Here is a 23,465-nt window from a genome sequence, read left to right on the forward strand (position 1 = left end):
CAAAGCTGGAAGTTCAACTGGATAGTCTGACCTGTGTGCAAGCTCTAAGGCAACACGAAGCAATACGAGGGGAAAATAGCCAAGCTATTCAATACTGTCAGAAGTTACTTAATGAGACGGCATGGCAAATCAAGGTAGCACATGTGTATCGAGAGAGAAATAGAGCGGCGGATTGGTTGGCCAACTGCGGAGTCACTTTGGACTCTCAATTGATTATTATCACTGTGGTTCCATCGGAGTTAGGTCGTATCTTATAGAAGGACGCTAGGGGTGTGGCTTTACCACGCCTAGTCCCTCCATAATTTAGTCTCTTTTTATTTTTGATTTCTGCTTTTGCTTATTTGTTTGTTTTTTCCCCTTTTTCGGTTACCAGCTAACCTCTTCTGAATAAAAAAGAAATACATTGAGTATCAATTTTAACTAATAAATCGTGGACAAATAATTATTCCGTTATAAACACAAAACAAGATGAAGGATCCGCAATTCGTTCTATAATAAGCAAAAGGGGATCATGAGAAAGTTTCCATTTTATTTTACCTTGTGCCCGAGGTTAGTTCTGCTCATGTAAGCTAACATTTGCTTATTAAAAAAAAAATGACCGAATCAACTCATACCAAAACAGATTAAACCATTTTTGTTTATTTGCTTTTACTTGTGAATATTTCATATGACATTTAGAAAAGTTGCATTGAATAAGGTCAAAGTTTAGTAAATATGAAAATCTAATCACAGTATATTAAAAAACTTAATTAGGGGAGTTGAATATAGCCTCAGTACAACGTATAAAAATAAGTTTACTTGATCCACTAGTTTATCTCAAATCAGAGTAGATCTTAGTTTTTAATTATTGTTTGATTAATATGAAATTATATAAAACTTATACAAATTAATTAGTTAAAAAATATAAATATATAAACACAAATTTAACAACATCTCACTTGATAAAATAATGTTTATATATTTTTGGAAAAAGATATATGCAACCCTAAGGGCAGCATATAAGAAGCTAAAAGTGGAAAGAATAGACAATAAATAAACATTTATTACACCTATTTACTTGTGAATTGCCGATAAATTCCCAACTTAATACTAAAAAAAGAAGTATATTAAATACTTATATGCAGCCCTTAACATTTCCCTATATTTTAACATCGTATGGTACAAATACGATCAAGTTTAAATTAATTTATTCAACCAATATACTTAGATTTTGTTTATAATTAACGACTTAATCTAGGAAGGGTGGCCCTTGGAAACACCTTTTATATAGCCCGGGTGTATATAGAGGTAAGTGCACCCAAGGAGATTTTTTTTATTTTTTTTTTTGAAAAATCAAGGGGAGTTTTTTTGTTCATTTGATATATATAATTTTTTAAATGAACTAAAAATATTAATTAAGTAGAAAATATCAGTAAGTGCACCTTACATCCATGCATATATAAATTTTAAAAAATTTTTAGGCCTTTGGTGGAGGAATTCCATACTTGTGTTTAATTGTGTATGTTCTTTTCTTCTGTTTTCGTTTTGCGTGTTTTTTTTTTATATTATTTATACTAAGGGAAAGAGACAAAAGGAATTAAAGGATAGTCTAATGGGTTAGGAGAAAAGTGTTCCATAACAAAAGTCTGCCTCATATTATTGACTTGCTTGATGCCACATACTTCCACAACATATGAAGGAAACTTCCAAGTTCGTCTAAGATATAATTCTTATAGGAATCCTAAATTATTAAGTAATTTATCATACACAATTTTCAACCTATTTTGCTCCAACCTTCTATTTCAACTTCAAAGCAAAATCCATGAACTTTCCCTTACACCTTCAATAAACCACCTGACCTATTCGGCTTTTCTAACCCTTTAAAAGTACGTTAATCCTATATAAATTGACACCATGCCTATTTTCAATCCATCAAACCATTCGCGAATTTCCTCCGTGCTAGCAAAGCGGTAATATTCGATAAATAAGTTAATATTATTACAATGGAGAAGGCATCATCATCATCATCTTACAACACACTTTCCTCAAATTTCCTTGATTTAATTTTCCTACATGTTATTTTTGACTTGAAACATAACTTGTCAAATTTCTTCATGAGTTCTTGGTCACTTTTTCATGCAAAATTTCATTTCTTCAACTCTTCTGAGGCCATCATGTTTGAGCCGAAGAGCAACAATATTATTGTAAGGAAGCAATCTTTGATTAGCTCGAACAATGTATCTATTGATCATGATGATGATTGCTTGTTTGGATGCGATATAAACATGATCATGGAAAGACTTGGAATTCAACATAGTTTTGAAGGAGAAGAGCTTCAAAAGAAGTGGGATTGTAAAGAATTATCTAATTTATTTGAAGATGAACCAAGTTTGGAAGAGGTAAAAGAAGCTTTCGATGTATTTGATCAAAATAAAGATGGGTTTATTGATGCAGGGGAATTACAGAGAGTGCTTTGTGTTTTAGGGATAAGAAAAGGGGTAGAGTTGCAAGATTGTAGGAAAATGATTAAGGGTTTTGATCAAAATAATGATGGGAAAATAGATTTTAATGAGTTTGTAGGCTTTATGTTAAAGACTTTTAATTGAAATATATATTTATATTTTTTTTATGAAGATTTGTGGAGAGGTTTCCCTTTATTTGTTGCTTATTTGAGTAAAATTCTAATGGTTATGGTTTTCGAAAATCGGTAAATTAAAATTCCTTACAATAGGAATACAATAAAATGAAATAATATTCGACTAGAAAATTTGAATATGCTTAATATGAAGTTTGATCAAATAATAAAATTAATTACCATTCACAATTAATAAAATAGTAAAAATACTATCCTTTGAACTTGTGTGATGCTATAATAATGAATAAATTTGCTTATTGATTACTCCATCCATTTCAAAGTAAATGCCTTATTTTAACTTTTGCACTAGCTATTTACATAGACTACTTTGACCCCATGTTTATGTTCTGTACATAAGATTATACATATAATTTATGACAAGAATTATAACATTTAATATCATATTAGAGCTGTCTGAAATTAACCGACTTGTCAAGTCCACTTAACTAGCAATGACTTGAACTTAACTTATACTCGAACAATTATAATGGATGATACTACTGATCGTTTGAACCATAACAGGGATCGTAATCAACCCGATGATATTAACCATCAACCAATTTAAAATAATATTCTATGAACTAAACACAAACTAGCACCGGTTTGATATTAACTAGCAATCTATATATTTCTCTGGACTAAACAACAATTTGAACCCAAACTGATACCTAGCCCAATTAGAATGCGAAATCAATCATAGCCTTACACAACCTGCTGTTGTCGTCCTAACTTATGGTGCCTATAATTTAATTTTATCCAACTCATTGTTGATCAAACCTAAAACTAACATGTAATCATCAAATTCAATCCGAACTATTATTACTCAACCCTAAACAAGTGAAACTAAAAATAATTAACCTTGAAATAATATGATTACTACGACTAATTATACTTTTATAGAATTTTGAATTAACATTCAATAGAATTATTTTGTTGATAGGTTCTAAATTTGGTTTAACAAAATATTGGTACCTTTTGTTTGGATCTTATATATACCTATGTACGCAATTCTAAAGGTTTAATATCATGTAACTCCGTAATAATGTTTGATTGAATTTTGGAATAAAAGAGTACTATACATAGTTTTAATGCGAATAAGTATTAGCGCATAACACCAAAGTGTATAGGATGACACTGGTTTTCTGGTGGTACAATTCAAAGTACAAAATGTACGTACCACTTTGATTAAATGTACCAATGTCATTTCAGTGGTACATTTTCGGAGTATTAAATGTACCACCAGCACAGTTAAGTGGAATATTCAAGTTTTCGAATGCCTGGTAAATTAAGTTTCTGCCCTCTTATACACTTCGTTTTTCAATAGGTGCTATGCGCTGATATGCACTTGTTTTAATGCTTAAAAACAACATACTTTCTGAAAAGAAAAGAAATCACATGATTTTTACAGCAAACTTGCTGTCATATTTTTCATTCTGTTTTGATGATTTTAGAATTGATTTTTTGTGTGCACTCACGGCGCTGCTATTACAGTGCACTGCCTTTTATACTAAGGCACATTACAATCCCTAGAAAGATACTAACCTAGGATCGGAAACCTTCTAGAGAATTACAAGTCATTACCTACCATGACCAATCAAACAGTGCCACGGGTAGGAAGCAATACATACAAAAATAGATCACATGCTCATCATGTGATAGTATACAATGCTTAATTCTACATCCCCCCTCAAGTTGGATCTTGGGTTGAGTCACAAGACCCAACTTGAAGGATAGAAAGTTGTGTTGTTGTTGGCTTAGTGACTTGGTCAAAACATCTCCTAGTTACTCGGTGGTTTGAACATGATTGTGTCAAGAAAATAAAACCTGATTCTATATGGTCTCTCACATAGTGACAATCAATATTGAGATGTTTAGTCCTTTTATGAAAAATAGGATCTGGGCAAGGTGTTCTGCAGATTTATTGTTACAGTGAAGAATAATAGGTTTAGGCACAATAACCTTCAAATTTTGCAGAATATCATCAATCCATACCAATTCACTAGTAGTGTGTGACATGCTCTTGTAATTCAGCTTCTGTTGATGACTTGGAAATTGTTTTCTGTTTCTTCGTCTTCCAAGACACCAAAGATCTTCCAAGGAAAATGCAGTACCCTGATAGTGATTTAGCACTAAAAGCACAACTTCCCCAGTCAACATATGAATACCCTTCTAGCTGTTGGACTTTAGGTACTATAAGCGGAATTTCATGAATCACATTCACACGCACCTGAAACAGGATCACATGCATAACACACAAGAATCACATAATTATACCTTTGAAGCGTGAATTCCACGTAGCTTTCGATTGACAAATCAGGCAGAGAATAGAGCCCCAAGCTTGAACCCTCTACTTATTCCACGGGATTCGAACAAGCGTCCACCAATACTTAGGGGTGTACAAAAATTGGCCCGGACCTGAACCGACCTGAACCGGACCGGACCTGACCCGGACCTGTTGATTCAGGTCCGGTCCCGGTTCTTAAAAATCCAGGTTCCCGGTCCCGGTCCGGACCCGGTCCAAACCCGGGGTTTTCAGGTCCGGACCTGAAACCCGGGAAAATCGTAATTAAAAAAAAAAAAAAAAAAAAAAAAAAAAAAAAAAAAAAACAGAAGAAAACCAAACTCTGAAAAATTGAAACTGAGTTTTCGTGGACTTATTTGTATTTTCGGTGGACTCATTTGTATTTTTGGTGTTTGAGAATCGGGGCTTTATAAACTTTATGTAGTTTTGTAATTGATAATTTTGGTTTGTATGTAATTATTAAATTATGCAACAGGTCTAAAAATTACAAAACAGGTCCATATGCAGGTCCATATGCAGGTCCAACAGGTTTTGTATTAAAAAAAAACGAAAAAGACACAAAACAGGTCCATTTAGGTCCAAACCCGGACCGGACCTGATTTTTCAGGTCTGGCCCGGAACCGGACCTGTTAATTCAGGTCCGGTCCCCGGTCCTCATAATTACCCAATTCAGGTCCCCGGTCCAAACAGGTCCGGTCCAGGTCCGGTCCGGTTTTGGACCGGTGTACACCCCTACCAATACTAGATTGGTTGAGTGAAGGGAAAACCGCGATCACCACCTTTAATGGACAACCGGACACCACACGAACACCACCACCACGAGCACACCACCAGCGCCTAGGGAGGAGTAGAGAGCTATGAGAGAGAAGGGAGTTTGAGGGGTTGGGTTTCGTGTTTTCTAATTAGGGTTTGATCTCACTGATCATGAATTGTCGCTTCACCCCTAGGAACCTAGTCTATTTATAATCCTATTATAATTAGACTAGGAAAAAAGCCCAAAAACCCTCCAAATCCCTCCATATGGCCTGCTACCTGGGGGAGAAGGCTCATCATGGGCCTTTTCCTCTTATGCTTGATCTAGGCCCTTTGTGTGACCTTATAGGATCCGTCCAATTGGGTTTTGGCCTATTTTACTAGCTCAAAGATCGTTAGTTACTCTAGCTATAATATAACGACGACCCAAATAGACGAACTTAATTATCTCCATAATTTGATCCATTATATATCTAGTAATTGCACTTGACGAAGACATAAATCATTCAATCTCCCACTTGTCTAAGACAAATGTGCAATATTCAAATTCCTTAAGTTAATATATGTCGATTTGATAATATGATTGCATCCCATGTCGAGATCATATTAATCTACAAATCATTTCTTGAAATCTGAGTTAGAATTACAAAACCAAATGATTACTGAGTAATACACAAATGAACGTGGCCACGTATTTTCTTAATTCTCCCTCTTCGAGCGGCCATGACACATTTCCTAATTGTATATGTAGACTCAATCCAAAATTGAGGCAACCAAAGCTCCCACTCAACTTTTGAAGTAACTAAGAAACATCTTTTATAGTCCCCTTTTACGGAATGACGTTTGGATGTACCACAATAAGATCAATCATTGAATGAAATCAATGTTCCACTCATGTCAAAGGAATGCACTAATATATCCGAAAGTTCTATACTTGAACTTCAAAGTAGGTCAATAGTTCGATCATGCATCATTCATGCATATCCATGTGATTGACCGAGCATCTCTATGCCCCTATAGCCCATGAAACTGCGCTATCCAATCAATCTTACATGCGAGTCCATTTATTGAAATCATTTATGTCCAATTAATGATTTCAAAATAGGAACTTAAATAATTTATGAATTTTGATCACCTGTGGGGTTCCATTACCAAATCATCGATTTGATGATCCCATCAATTCATAGTTATTTTGGACATTTTATTTAATCTTAAAAACCATAATTAAATAAGAGAAATAATAAATTTCTGATTAAACAAATTCTGCAGTGTATAATGTATTACTTATGTGATATGTTTTCTCAAAACATATACAACTTAAATTACATAACTTGCTTCAATCCAAGAACCTTAGTATGACTCTCATGCTTTGGCTATGGAAGGGGTTAAGTAAATAGATAAGTGATATTCTCACTCAAATGAAACTTTACAGATCTTGACATCTCGCTAGCCAATGATCTTTTAAATGAGGTGATACTTTATCTTAACATGTTTGGATTTGTAATGTGACCCTGACTCCTTTGATTGGGCAAAGGGTTAATTTTGTCACAAAATAACTTGATCCAAACTTCTTCCTTAACTGCTTCTACTGCAGCTAAATATTCATATTCTGACATTGAGCATGCGATAGTGCTCTGCTTTAAACTCTTGAAGCTCACTGTTCCTCCATTCAGATAGAAAACGTATCCAAATCGGAACCTAAAGTCATCTTTGTCTATTTAGAAACTTGCATCCGTATAACCCTTGACAATTAATTCACTTTTGCTACCATAAATTAGGAACATTCCTTTAGTCCTTCTCAAGTACTCAAGGAATTTTTCTTAGCAGATTTTTGATAGGTGGTCGCACACCTAACAAAAATAATACCTAACTAGACCTCCTAATTATGTAGTAGGGTAAGTCAGGGTTGATCCCACAAAGAGAAGGTTGTTTAACAATCAACTTTTACCAATGAAAAAACTAAATAAGAGATAAAATGATGGATTAAATAACTATGACTACTCAAATATCAAACATAAATAAAAAATAACAAAAAATCTAGAATTAAGTATCACCAACAATAAAAACATCTAGAATTAAGTATCACCACTAGAATAATCAATACAAGACAAATTCCTACCCCAACCGATTAATTACACATTCACAAGGAAAGGTACGCCCTATAAAATACCAAAGATCTCTCCCGAGTTGTCAATGGCTTCCCTAATTAACAATCAAACCTACTTCTGTGGAATCATGCAAATTAAAGACATTAAGTCCGACACCCTAACTTCCTAATAATCCGTTTTACCTACTTCCGTGGAGAATTTCATACCCTTAATTGATCTATTCAAATCCGTCAAAACCCAACTCCCGTTGCGATCAAGACAATAGAATAATAACAATACCAATTATCCCTAATCTAGTATTGGAAAAAGCACAATCAATTAAGCATGAACAATATAAATAATTAATTGAGAATTTAGAAGAATAAATCAAGTATTAATCATGTCTAGGGTTCAACCTAACCCTAGAATAATAATCTACATGAACATAATAAAAACAATAATGAAATAAAGAGAATGATAGTATTAAAGTAAAACAAAATAATAAATCTTGATATAAAAAGAAAAGTAGAAAAGAAAACTAAAACTAAACTAAAAGAAAAGAAAACTAAAACCTACAAAGTAAACTAAAACCTACGTACCTCCCTGCTCCCTTATTCTTATTCCCCTTTATATAAGAAAGTTAATGGGCACAAATCCCACTAAAACAAGGAAATCAATTGGAAGCCGCCTACCGTCCAAGAATTTAAATGTAAAATAATAAGCCCATAACTACAAAGCCCAAATAGTTGAAGTAGCCTAATGCCGAATATATTCGCCCGATCGGAACCGATCAACTGGAGCTGCGAGCTGGCGGCCTTATTGCTTCTTTTGCTTTGGACTTGTAACTTGATCTTGTAACTTGGACCTTTATGTGAATTAGCCCAATATCATTCTTCTTGATATCCAATTATTGACAACAATAAAATTAGTATCCAAACGAATCAAGCCCTTAATCACCGAACCAAATTTAATTACCTTAGGCTTTAAATATTTGGTCATAAAATACGATCCGACTCCAATGTTTCGTAGTGGCTAAATAAGCTCGGGAATTGACATAAATCTGCAAATTCCTACAAAATAATATCAACTCTAAAAAACACTAGAAAACGCATATTAGTAATAAAAATAGCTCCGCAGACCTCAAATAAGCACAAATATGACCGTGGGACGTGGAATAAAAGTATATATAAAATAGACTTATCAAACTCCCCCAAGCTAAACCTTTGCTTGTCCCTAAGCAAAGAGCTCAACAATGAAAAAATAAAACATACTTCACCCCAAAAATCAATTAAAACCAGGCATAACCGATTCAAGGCAAATCCAACAAATATGCATCAATATCAACCAATCAAATCCATCCAACTACTCATCCTCCCTAAAAATTGTCAAGTAGAGCAAACCACAAGTGTATATGGAATTCAAGACTAGTGCTCACGCACTCTTCACTCTTTATGTGGCGGATATAAGATGTATCCGATCGCTCTCCAACCACCCCTTTATATGTGAACAATGCCCTCCCAACTCACGCACTCGTGTGTTTAAAAGACATACACTCAACCTAATAGTCGACTCGAAACATATCAAATCATTCTTTGCATTGATAAACAACTACTTTCACATCCATAGAACTCTATGCACAAAGGTCGGAAGGTCTTTAAGGCTTGTAACGTAAGACTAGGGTAAAAGGTAGGAAATATTTGGGAAAATATGAAAGTAAAGCCATGCTTAAGGGAGCCAAAATCTTAATAAAACCAAGGTCAAAATTAAATAATGATCAAATCATCTCCAACACAACTCAACTCTACAAAAATTCACCAAACAACCAATCCAATATTTCACAAATTTTCCAATACTTACAACCTCACTAGTACAAATATAGTATCATAGAACTTGAGTGATCAACAAACTTTGAACTCTTTTTTTTCTTTTGATTATTTTTTTTTTATTTTTTTTCCCCTTCTTTTGAGCAACCTTCATTAGAACACTTGAACATTGAAACAATTTTTTTCATTTGCTCTTTTTTTTCTTTTTATCTCACGTTGGAAATTTTCAACTTTGAACAATAATTTTTTCAAATTTTTTTTTCCAATCCACAAAAATAAGAGCAAATAAATAACTCCTCAAATCCACCCACATTGTGCAAATTAAGTGCACACTAAAACTCTCTCACCTCACTCACTATTAGCTCCCCCAAGCCAAGCTTGGGACTAGTAACCAATGGGGCTTAAATAGGCTTGTAATGTGGCTAATAAACAATAAACAGACACAAGCAACAACATGGGTAGCAAGAAGGGAACAAATATATCTAATAATTCTGAAGGCTACCTAAAAGAACAAATGCCTTCATCCTCCTCAATGTGCATAATAATGAGTCATATAAACATTACTAAGAGTTATAAATCAATACTCAAATTCATTGACATACCAGGAACTATCACACATTCCTAACCAAATTAACTAGTCAAGCACTATATTCACAAGTAGTTGGGCAATATTGACGCATATTAAGATTTCAAGGCAATCAAACATCAAATCATGATCAACTAATCCACAATATTTATCATCAATAACCAAGAATTAAAACAATTTCGAAAATTTTTCATCAAGGGGCACAGGGAAGCATGATTCATAATTCATTAGAACGTATTTTTGGGTTTTTTTTTTTTTTTTTTTTAAAAAAAAAAAGCAATAAAAACTAACCTAAGAAAGCAATAAAAACAATTAAAAAAAATTAGTCTAATCACACCAAAATAAAAAGAGAGAGTGAAAGATATACCTTGTGTACACAAGAACTTCCCCCCAAGCTAAATCAGATAATGTCCTCATTGTCTTAAAGGGAAGCTAGTAGTCAAGGTGACTACTCCTCTCATCATCACCAAAATAATGTCACCAAAGCCTCGAGGATTGCAATGCATCTCTTTGGAACAAATTAGAGCAAGAATGAAACAAAGTGTTAGTGGAAAAAAGATAAAAATTGAGTCATGTGCACTATTCTGATCATAACTTTTGGTGTATAAAAGATAATGCAGTGATTCTAGTTTCATTGGAAAGTAGACTTGAAGAGCTTTCCGAAGATAGGTCACACGCAAAAATCCAATAAGTAACGCAAAAGTTATGGCGTTTCGAAGTTGAGCAGTTTCGCTGATCTGTACGCGCGCCCGATCAGGCCGAGCTCTGCCCGGTCGAACCCGAATGCAATCCAGCTTTCTACTCCTATTAAATCAGCCTTCTTAGATCAAAACCTACACAAATAGAAACTCCCACTAGCATAAGATACACTCTCTTTAAACTAAAAAGAAAAAAAAAAAAAACTACTCCACTAAGGCACTAATCTAGCACATAACGTTAAAAAGGTGATTAAAATAAAGAAAGCTAGCTAATGGTGATGACAAATATAAAATAAATAAACCAATGCAGAACAATTTAGTGCCCTGAGAAGCTTATCATATGTTCCTGCAAACAACTCAGAAAGTTTTATGTAGCAAATATAAGGAAAAATATAATAAATTAGCCCTAAAAGTCTATTAAACCTAGAAAAATAAAAAGAGAAGAAAAAATTATGTTCACAAGAAAAATAAAAAGAAAAATTGTTAATCTCCTTCGACGACACATTATCAAGAACATGATCGTAAGCATCATTCAAAGGGGGGAGAGGGAAGTGACGGAGGAGGTAAAAATGGAAAAGAAAGGACAATATTGAGTTTCCCTACAAAAGGGATTAGGCTCATCGACAATAGAATTAACAAACAAAGACTCATCAATCGACTCATCAATCACCTTAATCTCAAGTGTATTTTCCTCTATAGGACTTTCAACCAAAGGTTCTTCATCCTCTAAAAGATTCATGACATGTATCCCTTCATTAATTTTATCCCCATCCCAATAATACTTATATTTAATCCACCCTTCATCATCATCATAAATATAAGGAAGTGGTCTTTCATCACATAAAGAATCATCATGATATGTAGAGTGACAATAAGAACATCGAGAAAAGGTTGTACTCTGTGTAGGTATGGATAGATTATCTAAGATGGGTCTACTAGGTAAAGACATCTCCCACTCATAGGTTTCCTTAGCTAACCATTCAATTAAATACCAATAATATTCAGGTGATTGGGCTAGAAACCATCCATTACACATTGATTCCATAATTGTCCTAGTTTCTTCATTAAAACCCTCATAAAACACTAGGCACATATCCCACTGTTCAATTCCATTATTAAGACCAACATAATTGCCTAGTCTATTATAATACCTCCAAAACACCTCATGTTCAAGTTGAGGAAAATAACAATTAGCCATCGAAAGAAAAGAAAAAAAAATTAATTATATAATATATACAATTCAGTCTCACCAAAAATAAAAGCTAACTATATAAAGCAATACTGTCTCCCTGGCAACGGCGCCAAAATTTGATAGGTGGTCACACACCTAACAAAAATAATACCTAACTAGACCTCCTAATTATGTAGTAGGGTAAGTCAGGGTCGATCCCACAGAGAGAAGGTTGTTTACCAATCAACTTTAACCAATGAAAAAACTAAATAAGAGATAAAACGATGGATTAAATAACTATGACAACTCAAATATCAAACATAAATCAAAAATAACAAAAACATCTAGAATTAAGTATCACCAATAATAAAAACATCTAGAATTAAGTATCACCACTAGCATAATCAATACAAGACAAATTCCTACCCGAACCAATTAATTACACATTCACAAGGAAAGGTACGCCCTATAAAATACCAAAGATCTCTCCCGAGTTGTCAATGGCTTCCCTAATTAACAATCAAACCTACTTCCGTGGAATCATGCAAATTAAACACATTAAGTCCGGCACCCTAACTTCCTAATAATTCGTTTTACCTACTTCCGTGGAGAATTTCATACCCTTAATTGATCTATTCAAATCCGTCAAAACCCAACTCCCGTTGCGATCAAGACAATAGAATAATAACAATACCAAGTATCCCTAATCTAGTATTGGAAAAAGCACAATCAATTAAGCATGAACAATATAAATAATTAATTGAGAATTTAGAAGAATAAATCAAGTATTAATCATGTCTAGGGTTCAACCTAACCCTAGAATAATAATCTACATGAACATAATAATAACAATAATAAAATAAAGAGAATGATAGTATTAAAGTAATAAGAAAACAAAATAATAAATCTTGATATAAAAAGAAAAGTAGAAAAGAAAACTAAAACTAAACTAAAAGAAAAGAAAACTAAAACCTACAAAGTAAACTAAAACCTACGTACCTCCCTGCTCCCTTATTCTTATTCCCCTTTATATAAGAAAGTTAATGGGCACAAATCCCACTAAAACAAGGAAATCAATTGGAAGCCGCCTACCGTCCAAGAATTCAAATGTAAAATAATATGCCCATAATAACAAAGCCCAAATAGTTGAAGTAGCCTAATGCCGAATATATTCGCCCGATCGAGCCCGATCAACTGGAGCTGCGAGCTGGGCCTTATTGCTTCTTTTGCTTTGGACTTGTAACTTGATCTTGTAACTTGGACCTTTATGTGAATTGGCCCAATATCATTCTTCTTGATATCCAATTATTGACAACAATAAAATTAGTATCCAAACTAATCGAGCCCTTAATCAGTTAATCACCGAACCAAATTTAATTACCCTAGGCTTTAAATATTTTGTCATAAAATATAATCCGACTCCAATGTTTCGTAGTGGCTAAATAAGCTCGGGAATCGACGTTAATCTGCAAATTCCTACAAAATAATATCAATTATACAAAAACACTAGAAAACGCATATTAGTAATAAAAATAGCTTTGCAGAGCTCAAATAAGCACAAATATGACCGTGGGATGGGGAATAAAAGTATATATAAAATTGACTTATCACTTTTAGTGTGCTTATTTTGAATTCGCTTGAAATCTGCTACACATACACAAGGCATATGCAACATCAAGCTTTGTACATATCATGGCATACCTAATGGCCCCTATTGCAAAAGCATGAGGTACATTATTCATATGTCTCAACTCTTCTGGCTTTTGAGGGCTCTAAGTTTTACTGAGCGTAATACCATGAAACATGGGAAGAAATCCTCTCTTAGAGTCTTCCATTTCAAACTTGTCAAGAATCTTTTCAACATAAGTCTCTTTATTTTGTCCAATCATCCTTCGAGACCTTTCTCGATGAATTTAAATTCCCAATATGTACTTGGCATCTCCTAAGTCTTTCATATAGAAACAACTCTTTGACCATTACTTGACTGACTCAAGCATTGATATGTCGTTCCCTATGAGCAGTATGTCATCTACATACAAGACTAAGAAAACCAAATTACTCCCACTAAACTTCTTGTATACACAAGATCCTTTTTCACTCTTAAGGAAATCAAACTGTTTGATCGCCTTGTCGAAACGAATGTTCCAAATCCTTGATGCTTGCTTCAATTCATGAATGGATTTCTGAAGTTTGCAAAAAACTTTCTAGGATTTTTTGGATTTACAAAACCCTTAGGTTGTGTAATTTACACATCCTCCATCAAGAACATATTCAAGAAGTCGATTTTGATATCCAATTGCCAAATTTCATAATTGAAAAATTAGCAATTGCTAGAAGAATTTGAATAGACTTAAGCAACTAATGGGTTTGATCCCATTTGCATATCTATCATGACTAACACATCATTTTTCTAACATGGAGTCCATTCTAGAATTTATGGCCTTAAGCCATTTCCTAAGTTGGTGCTCACCAAAGCTTGCTTGTAGGCTGTGGGTTCCATGCATTCCATTAGGAAATTTTGGAATCCTTAGTTTATCAGAATTTCAACAAACTGTTTGTTTTTAATTTTGAACTACCTACTACGGGTATGAGCAACAATAGAAATATTTCCTTAAACTCTTTGAAGTTTTTCACTCAAGTGGGAAGATAGGAGCCTTGTTAGTTGAATTAGCTTGCTCCAACACATCTCATGCGCTTTCGCCTCTGATGTGGTGTTATCCACATCTGTTTGTTGCTCGTCTCGAATCTCTTCGAGAGCCACTTTACTCCCACTTGACTTTGTAGAAAGAGATTCCCTTTCTAAGAAGACACCATCACAAGCAACTAACACTTTGTTATCCGCGCGATTGTAGAAGTAATACCCTTTTGTTCTTATGGGATAACTCATGAAGAAACATGTACCTGATTTAGGGTCTATTTTGTCACCTTTGTAAACATTTTACATAGATTTCATAACCCTTAATATTTTAGAAAAGATAACTTTGGAACGTTTCAAGTCCACAACTCATATGACGTCTTCTCAACTACTTTGGTAGGGTTTCTGTTTAGTATATTCACAATTGTTGTCTAATGCATATCCTTAAAACGATATGTGAAGATCATTAAAGCTCATTATGGATCGAACTAAGTCAATTAAAGTTCGATTCCTACTTTCTAACACATTTGATTGTGGTGTTCCTTTGATTGTGAAGTAATTCGACAATCCCTTAGATGATCATAAAATTTTTGAGTCAAATATAATATTCACCACAACGATCAGATTGAAGTGCTTTAATTGTTTTCTCAAGCTGATTTTATACTTCATTTTGGAATTCCTTGAACTTTTCAATGATTCCTTTCGCTTTATTAATTAGATATAGCCATATTTACTTAAATCATTAGTAAAAGTAATGGAGTATTTAAATCCTTTGCTAGATTTTGAACTTATTGGTCCACACACATCCATATGTATGAGTTCCAAAAGGTCATTAGCTCCTTCACCCTTTCAAACAAAAAGGTGACTTGGTCATCTTACCTAACAAACATGACTCGCAATTCTCAAGTGATTCATAATCAAATGAGGATAAGAGTCCATCTTATGGTAATCTTTGGATGTGCAATTGGTTTATGTGACCTAACCTTACTATGTTATAAGTAAATTAGTTTTAATCATCTATTTTGCTTTTGTGATCTATTTATATCAATGTTATAAAACAAAATTAACTCATAGGTAGCAAAATGAAAACAATTTATTACCTTGTCATGGATCAACACTTGTCCATGCCAAGTAAAACATATCAAGGTTTCAACAAAAACTGAAATATTGTCTCATAAAAAATCCGGAAATAAGTCTAAAATCATCATAAAATTTTGAAATTAAAACTATGAAGCTATCTCGGGCCACTTGAACACTTCTCGTGCACCTTCAAGCTCTATTTCCAATGTTAGCCTCACTTCTTTGCAGCTTCTGCATAACTTGAATAATGTTAACACTGCAACTTGGTATCACATACCTAAGTGAAAGTTAAAATGTTTATAACATATTCCCTGAGGTTGATGCTCCATTCTTCTTGAGGTAGTCAAGGTATTTCTGGTAGTTGCTGATGGGAGGTTGTCTATGAAAGGAATGGTTTCCTTCCAACAAGTGTATTATTCTGATAGAGGGTTCAGAATTAACAAGAAGCTAATTCTTCAGTGAGATCAAGTGATCGGAATGCCTGGGTGGAGGCTGCTTCCGATCAGTAATATTAGTGAATAATTAATATTACAGCTTTATCTTGACTGAACCCTTCGGGTCGAACCCAAACGAACTGCCGATCCGAACCGACGAATCAATCCGAAGGATGTGATGAGTCACTAGAGTATTACAAACACAGACGTCAGATATCGAGCTTAGAGCGTCAGACCGACCGTCGCAAAATCAACAAGCAACAAGTTCGAGCGAAGCCGTAGCATCACATTGGCCTAGCCATGTGGTTGCTAGGCTAGCTCGAGCTAGCATGCACCTCGCATTTCTAGGGGCAAGCCTAGCATGCCATGCGTTCTAGGTGCTAGTGCCCAGTTGCTATCGCAAGGCTAGGCCTTGCTAGCACTGGCGCGCAACATGCCTAGCTTGCTAGGCGCTTGCGTGTGGCAGCATAGCGCAACGCTATGCACCAGCCAACAAGCACGCAGGGCTGTGCGTATGTGCGTGTGCCTTCGCATGGAAGCACTCAGTAGCACGCCTAGCAGTAGCGAGCTGGGGCCTCTCCTAGCAGCATGCGTGGCTCGCTAGCAGCACGCATGCGCTGGGGCTTGCTGTGCTGGCTGGCTAGCAAGGCAGGCTGCCCAGCCTTGGTGCCAGGCGCCAGTTGGCAGCCATGGCAGGCTGCCAGCCTGCCAAAGGCCTTGATGCCGGTTTGGAGTTGTGGGGACCAAGGCTTGGAGCCAACCCTTAGAGAGCAAGGCAATGCTCCCCCCCTTTGGTGATGGTCCTCACCTAACCTCTCTTCTCCATGTGCCACTTGTTGATTGTTGATTGCATTATCTTTTAATTTATTTTTGATTTAAATAAATTAGTTGGAAATGCAAACTATCCCACATTGATCATGAATGGGTGTGCAAGTTGCATTTCTCTATAAATACCCCATAGTTGGGCATTTGGAAATCAACTTGAGTGGGACTCAAAAAGGAATCTCTAATTATTGAGAAAACCTTTAAGTTCGTAAAACTCTAGTTTTATCTTTGGTCAAGTCTCGACTAACCCTCGAGATGGAGACCGTTCGGGTCGGGTCGTGGGTACGAGCCGTTGGAGGCCGTCACGCTTGTGAGGCTTTAAGCTTCGAAGTAAGAGCTCAGTTTACGAGCGAAGCACGCTTCAAGGGTATAACTTCTTTCTCCTTTTTCTTAATTGTTGTTTAATTATGTTTATGCATGCTTTATTGCTTTAATTATTGGGACGGGTCTTGGGGGGTTTCTATTCCGCGTAGAGACGGTCTCTACGAAACCCTACAGCGGTATCGGAGCCGCGCTCTTTTTTTAATTATTGCAATTAGTAGTTAATTAAGGTGATTTAAAACAGATTTGAATTCTGATTTTGCTTTTCTAATTAGATTAGAAGCACATTTTTAAAATAGTTTTAATCTCGTATTTTTCTAATTTTGGCCTAAGAACTCGGATTTCACTCAAAAATAGTGTTTTTGGGTGGAATCATCGTTCTAAATCGGTTTTTGAAGGGGTTTTTTTTTTCGTTTTCAACGAAATTTTTTAAATCTTTATGCCTTGATTAATTTAAGCATGTCAAGGGTAGATTAAATGCATTGTTGCATCCTTAATCTACAACAATTTCAAATCCTTTTAAGCATGGTTATGAAGTCATAATATGTGCTTAAGTTGGTATGTTCAATTTTCAAATAAACTCGTTATTTCACTATCACGCAAATCAATTGCATTAAAGTGTGAATGTTTATTGTGAATGTAAATTTTTAAAGTTCCTAGTATATTAAAGATCCAATCTTTAAGGGTTTAAATGGATGGAACTTTGATTCTAAATTCCATGTTGAACTAATGTAGGATTTAGTCATTTTTTTAGTTGATTAAAATCCTTAAAGTTCAATTACTTGTGATTGAATCTTGATTAATCTTCATATTGGAAGATGTAATCTTTGTCATTTTACACAAGTTAAAAGTTGGAAAATTTTTCATTGGATGATTGGTTTTAATTTTCCAACTCCCTACTTTGTCAAAACTCATTATTAATTTGCATGTTGGTTAAATCAATTATGGGTATAACCCTTTTCAATTTTAAGCATCAAGAAAGACCTAAATTGTTCAAAGGTAATTTTGGATGATTTAGGCTTATGCACCATTAAAATTGAATTTAATTAAGTTAAACTTGTTTTATTTCATTTTTTCCTTAAGTTGATCCTAAAATAAATTTAAAATTAATTTTGTCACACATAAATCGGGATTAAAATCCCGAGAAATGGCACACAAATCGAGGCAACAATACCCAAGCACCACCAAGGCTAGCCGGGCTGCCCACGTAGCCCACATGTGGCTGCCTTAGGTGTGCAATGCTGCTGTGCTGTGTGGCGAGGCTTGTTGTGTGCTGCTTGTTGCTAAGTGCGTGGCCTAGGCTGCTGGAGATGCTTGAGCATGCTGCTTGGCAGCAAGCCCCAGCCAGCCTGCCATACGCTGCCAGGCGCCAGCAAGCATACTAGCATGCGCAGCATGCATTGCGTGCTGGCTAGCGTAGCGTGCTAGCACCCAGCATAGCAGGCGCAACACCAAGGGCTGCATAGCGGCCTTGGTGCACAGCCCACAAGGTTTTGGGTGGGTCGTTTTTGCTTAATTTTGGGCTATGACTTTTGCAAAAATTTTGCCATTTTAATTATTTAATTAGTTAAATTTAATTGAGGCTAGGCCTCGGTAGCTCCGGCACTTGCAAAATATTTTGACAAATTATGGGTTAAACCGACTTGATTAATTATATTGATTAAGTTGGATGCGGAATTTAGTGGGAGCTTAGGTAATTACGTGAACGAATTGCACCTCAAAATACATAATATGTTAAACAACTTTGAGTAGTTTTAAATTAGGCGCGTTAATCGGATTAACCACCTAAGTTAGTTACTAGTTTTCGCGTGTTGTGCATTGTTTCTTGTTTTTCGTCGTAAAATGCATGGGCCTTTCACATATAGTGAATGGGTGAATGAAAGCTTGTTATGTAACAGGGTTTTGAGATGATGGCAACTAGTGAGGACCCAACTAGGATAGAAAATACGGACTGCGTTCCGTTACGTATTTTTGTAAATATAAATACGGTCTGTGAACCGTTGAGTATTTTTGTACCTTAATATTTAGATTATTCTTAGTCGAAGTAACTAGAAATTGCATGCTTGGCGGAGATTTGTCTTGAGACGTCTCCCTAGGACGTCTCAAGACGGTGTTTTCCATGAGGTCGAGTCAAGATAATGCTTTGAAGACCCTTGAAGACTTGAAGATTCAAGGGGTCATTCTAGTTGCCAAATGCATCTCTTTTATGCTTTATATATATATATATATATATATATATATATATATATATATATATATGTATATTATTGTGCTTATATATATACTTGAATGCTAGATGCATGTCTAGGATTTTAAAATGTTGCGATGATTAGTTAAGTTCACTTAAATCAACCAACATGGAAACCCTAGGACCCTATAATATTGAGCTTAAAATTTGTCGTTCCAAGAAAAACACTTACTGAACTAATTGGCGTACGTGATGGGCTACGCCAAAGCGAGGCATCACTACTTCCCTAGGAACTTAAGGTATACTAGGTATACGAGTTGATCTTGGTTAAGCTCAACGATATCTGTAAGGAATCCTTAGATGTCGTGGCAAAAGAGATAAGATGTCAAGGATGCATTAGATGAGACGTTTTATCAAACCGAGAGTAGCTTAGAGCTATTAGCAATTAGATTGCTTACCTTAAGATATTAAATGTTAAGACAAGACAAATCATGCTTAATCATTTCTTGATCTTTAGGATCTTGGAATCATTTTATTCTTGCCTAAAAGGGACAAATTATTAATGCGTGGATAAAATGCTCAGTAAGATTGAATGTTTGCATATGCGCTTTAAAATTCAAACTTATTGATTATATGAATGGTTTTTCATTTCAAATTCTTTCAATTGTAGAACAATGTCTGCAAGTAACTCAAACAACAACAATTTGTGCCCTGAAATCCCCGACAAGTTGGCTATTAGCCTTAACTTGGTCAACTTCAGAGAATGGGAGGAAGAACTCAGGAAAACTCTCCGGAGTAGTTCCATGGAGTACGTTCTGGATACTCCCATTCCAAGCTTCTTCTCTAAGGGGATCATGAGTGATGAGGCTCATGAAGAATGGTCTTCCAATTGCAAGAAAGTCTCACGACTTATGGCTAATTCCATCCCAGAAGATGGGAAGGAAATGCTTTCCTCCTACCTTCCGGACATGTTCCTCAAAGCCCTTGAGGACGTTGTTAATGTGAGAGTCACCAAGAGTCTCAATGGCAACTATGATGGACTCGTGTCTAACCCGACTAGGTTTCTCTCGAACATGAGGATAAAGCCCCCTAAAAAGGGTTGTCTTGCTAAGGAAAGATGCCAACTTTGGTCAAGGGTCTACAATACCAAGCTGAGACCCGGTATGCCCCTTTGACCTCATGTGTTCAGAATGACTAGGCTCTTCAAACACATGGAGCTTCTAGGGATCCTAGTGGAAACTATGATGGCTAATGACATTTTTCTTGCTTCACTCCATTCGGGCTACGATGCATTAAGAGTGCATATAGCTGCGGGTAAGGAGACACGCTCCTTTAGAGAGGTGGTGCAACTTCTTCACCGAGCTACTTCCTATGGAGCAACCGAAAGGCCCCTAAGACCAAGAAGGAGGGAGTTCAAGAAAACGGCAAAGATTCGTTACTTCTATTGTGGTGGGGAAGGCCACTACAAACGAGAATGCAACATCTTTCGCAAGGATGAGGAGGAGAGGAATGTTTTGACTTCCTCAGGTATCTTCCTTAAACACTTGTGCATTAAGCAAATCATAGGTATTAGATACCAAATATGACTCACTTTATGTTGCCTTTTCAAGGACCAAGTGAGAATCTTATCAAGTGTTCGTGCAGAACGAGCAGACGACGAAGATGGTTTTTCGGTCGTGCCTTTATATTGCCTTTTCGGTTGTTGGACATGGTTCGATCAACGATGGGTCTTAGTGAACTTCCTATCTCTTTCTGGGATATGCGCTACTAACTGCAGCACTAACACTGAACCGTTCTCCGTCAAAAGCTGTCGAAAAGACTCCACATGAATTATGGACTAAGAAACCTCCAAGGTTGTCTTTTCTTAAGATTTTGGGTTGTGAAGCATATGTCAAGCGATTAATTTCTAACAAGCTTCACTTGAAATCAGATAAGTGTTTCTTTATGGGCTACCCAAAAGAAACCAAGGGGTATTACTTCTACAAAAAATCCGAGAACAAAGTCTTTGTAGCTCGAGATGGTATCTTTTTGGAGAAGGAACACCTTTCCAAAATGACAAGTGGGAGGAAAATTAAACTGGATGAAGTTCGAGAGGACAAAGCAACAATGTCAACCTGATAAAACTGACAATCAAAATGCTTTAAAAGCAGTTGATAAGATTGGTCAGAATCAAACAGACAATGTAAATGCTCAACCTATTACCCTTCGTAGGTCGCAACAACCAAGATCTCAACCAGACAGATACCTTAGTATTGTCTTAACCGAAGATCAAGACATCCTAGTTATGGATGGAGATGAGAAAGCGACATACAAACAAGCTATGACGAGCCCCGACTCTACTAAATGGCAAGAGGCCATGAAATCTGAGATGGACTCCATGTCTGAAAATTAAGTCTGGGACTTGGAAAATTTGCCCGAAGGTTACACACCCATCGGTTGTAAATGTATTTTCAAATTGAAAAAAGACAAAGATGGAAATGTATCAATATACAAAGCTAGAATGGTGGTAAAAGGTTACAGGAAAATCCACGGGATTGATTATGATGAAACCTTTTCACCAGTCGCAATGCTTAAGTTCGTCCGGATCATCCTAGCGATTGTTGCATATTACGATTACGAAATATGGAAAATGGACGTCAAAACCGCCTTCCTTAATGGGATTTTGGAAGAAACTGTGTATATGACACAGCCGGAAGGTTTTTTTCATCCAAGCAATGCTTAAAAAGTATGCAAGCTTAAGAAGTCCATTTATGACTGAAGTAGGCAAGCAGAAGTTGGAATCTGCGATTTGATGAAGTCATCAGTAAGTTCGGTTTTATCAAGAATCCAGATGAGTCCTGTGTTTACAAGAAGGTCAGTGGGAGTGACATTGCATTCCTAGTCCTATATGTTGATGACATATTGCTCATTGGAAACAACACAAAATTATTAGAGTTCGTAAAGGGCTGGCTAGGAAAGTGCTTTTCAATGAAGGACTTAGGAGAGGCACAGTATATATTGGGCATCAAGATCTATCGGGATAGATCCAAGAGGATGATTGGATTGGACCAGAGTACTTATACTGATAAAGTACTGGCACGATTCAGCATGGAGAATGCCAAGAGAGGGCACCTACCCATGTCCCATGGCATAACTCTCAACAAGAAACAGTGTTCACGTACACTTGTTGAGCGGGAGAGAATGAATCAGATTCCATATGCTTCGCTAATTGGATCGATCATGTATGCCATGATATGTACTAGGCCTGATGTATCGTACGCCTTAAGTGCTACGAGCCGATACCAATCAGACCCAGGCGTGGCGCATTGGATTGCGGCCAAGAATATCCTAAAGTACCTGAAAAGGAACAAGGATAAATTCCTGGTCTATGGTGGCCACGAAGATTTGATTGTTGAAGGTTACACCGACGCTAGCTTCCAGACTGACAGAGATGACTTCAAGTCACAGTCAGGGTACATAATTTGCCTTAATGGAGGAGCGTTTAGTTGGAAAAGTTCCAAGTAAAGCACCACTGCAAATTCTACAACTAAAGCCGAATACTTGGCAGCTTTGGAAGCCGCTAAGGAGGGAGTTTGGATTCGCAAGTTCGTCAATGAACTTAGTGTTGTACCCTTCATCCAGGGTCCGATAGATCTCTATTGTGACAACAATAGAGCTATCGCTTAGGCTAGAGAGCCAAGAGAGCACCAGAAGGTCAAACATGTTTAGAGGCGATTTCACATGATAAAGGAATGGAAATTCGAAGGTGAAATCAAAATTTGTAAGATCGGAACGGATGACAATGTGGCCAATCCTTTGACAAAACCTTTGCCTCAAGTGAAGCACAACAAGCACGTCGAGGCAATAGGAATCAAGCATGTTGGATATTTGCTTTGAATTTGTACATGTGTTTTTAATTAAACTAGACGTCTTAATGTAAAACACTGTGTTGAAACCATTCATTTTTGG

At 36.0% G+C, this 23,465-nt stretch overlaps 1 protein-coding gene across 1 annotated transcript; it reads left to right on the forward strand.

Annotated features, from left to right (window-relative positions):
• The first annotated feature begins 1,256 nt into the window (after window positions 1–1,256).
• On the forward strand, window positions 1,257–2,608 carry LOC110730382 (probable calcium-binding protein CML45). Its single transcript, XM_021910174.1, has one exon. It carries the CDS (start codon window positions 1,983–1,985, stop codon window positions 2,583–2,585), a length of 603 nt encoding a protein of 200 aa, XP_021765866.1. The 5' UTR covers window positions 1,257–1,982; the 3' UTR covers window positions 2,586–2,608.
• Window positions 2,609–23,465: the final 20,857 nt, after the last annotated feature.

The sequence above is a fragment of the Chenopodium quinoa genome, unplaced genomic scaffold (genome assembly GCF_001683475.1).
Source record: "Chenopodium quinoa cultivar QQ74 unplaced genomic scaffold, ASM168347v1, whole genome shotgun sequence".
Taxonomy (NCBI): Eukaryota; Viridiplantae; Streptophyta; class Magnoliopsida; order Caryophyllales; family Amaranthaceae; genus Chenopodium; species Chenopodium quinoa.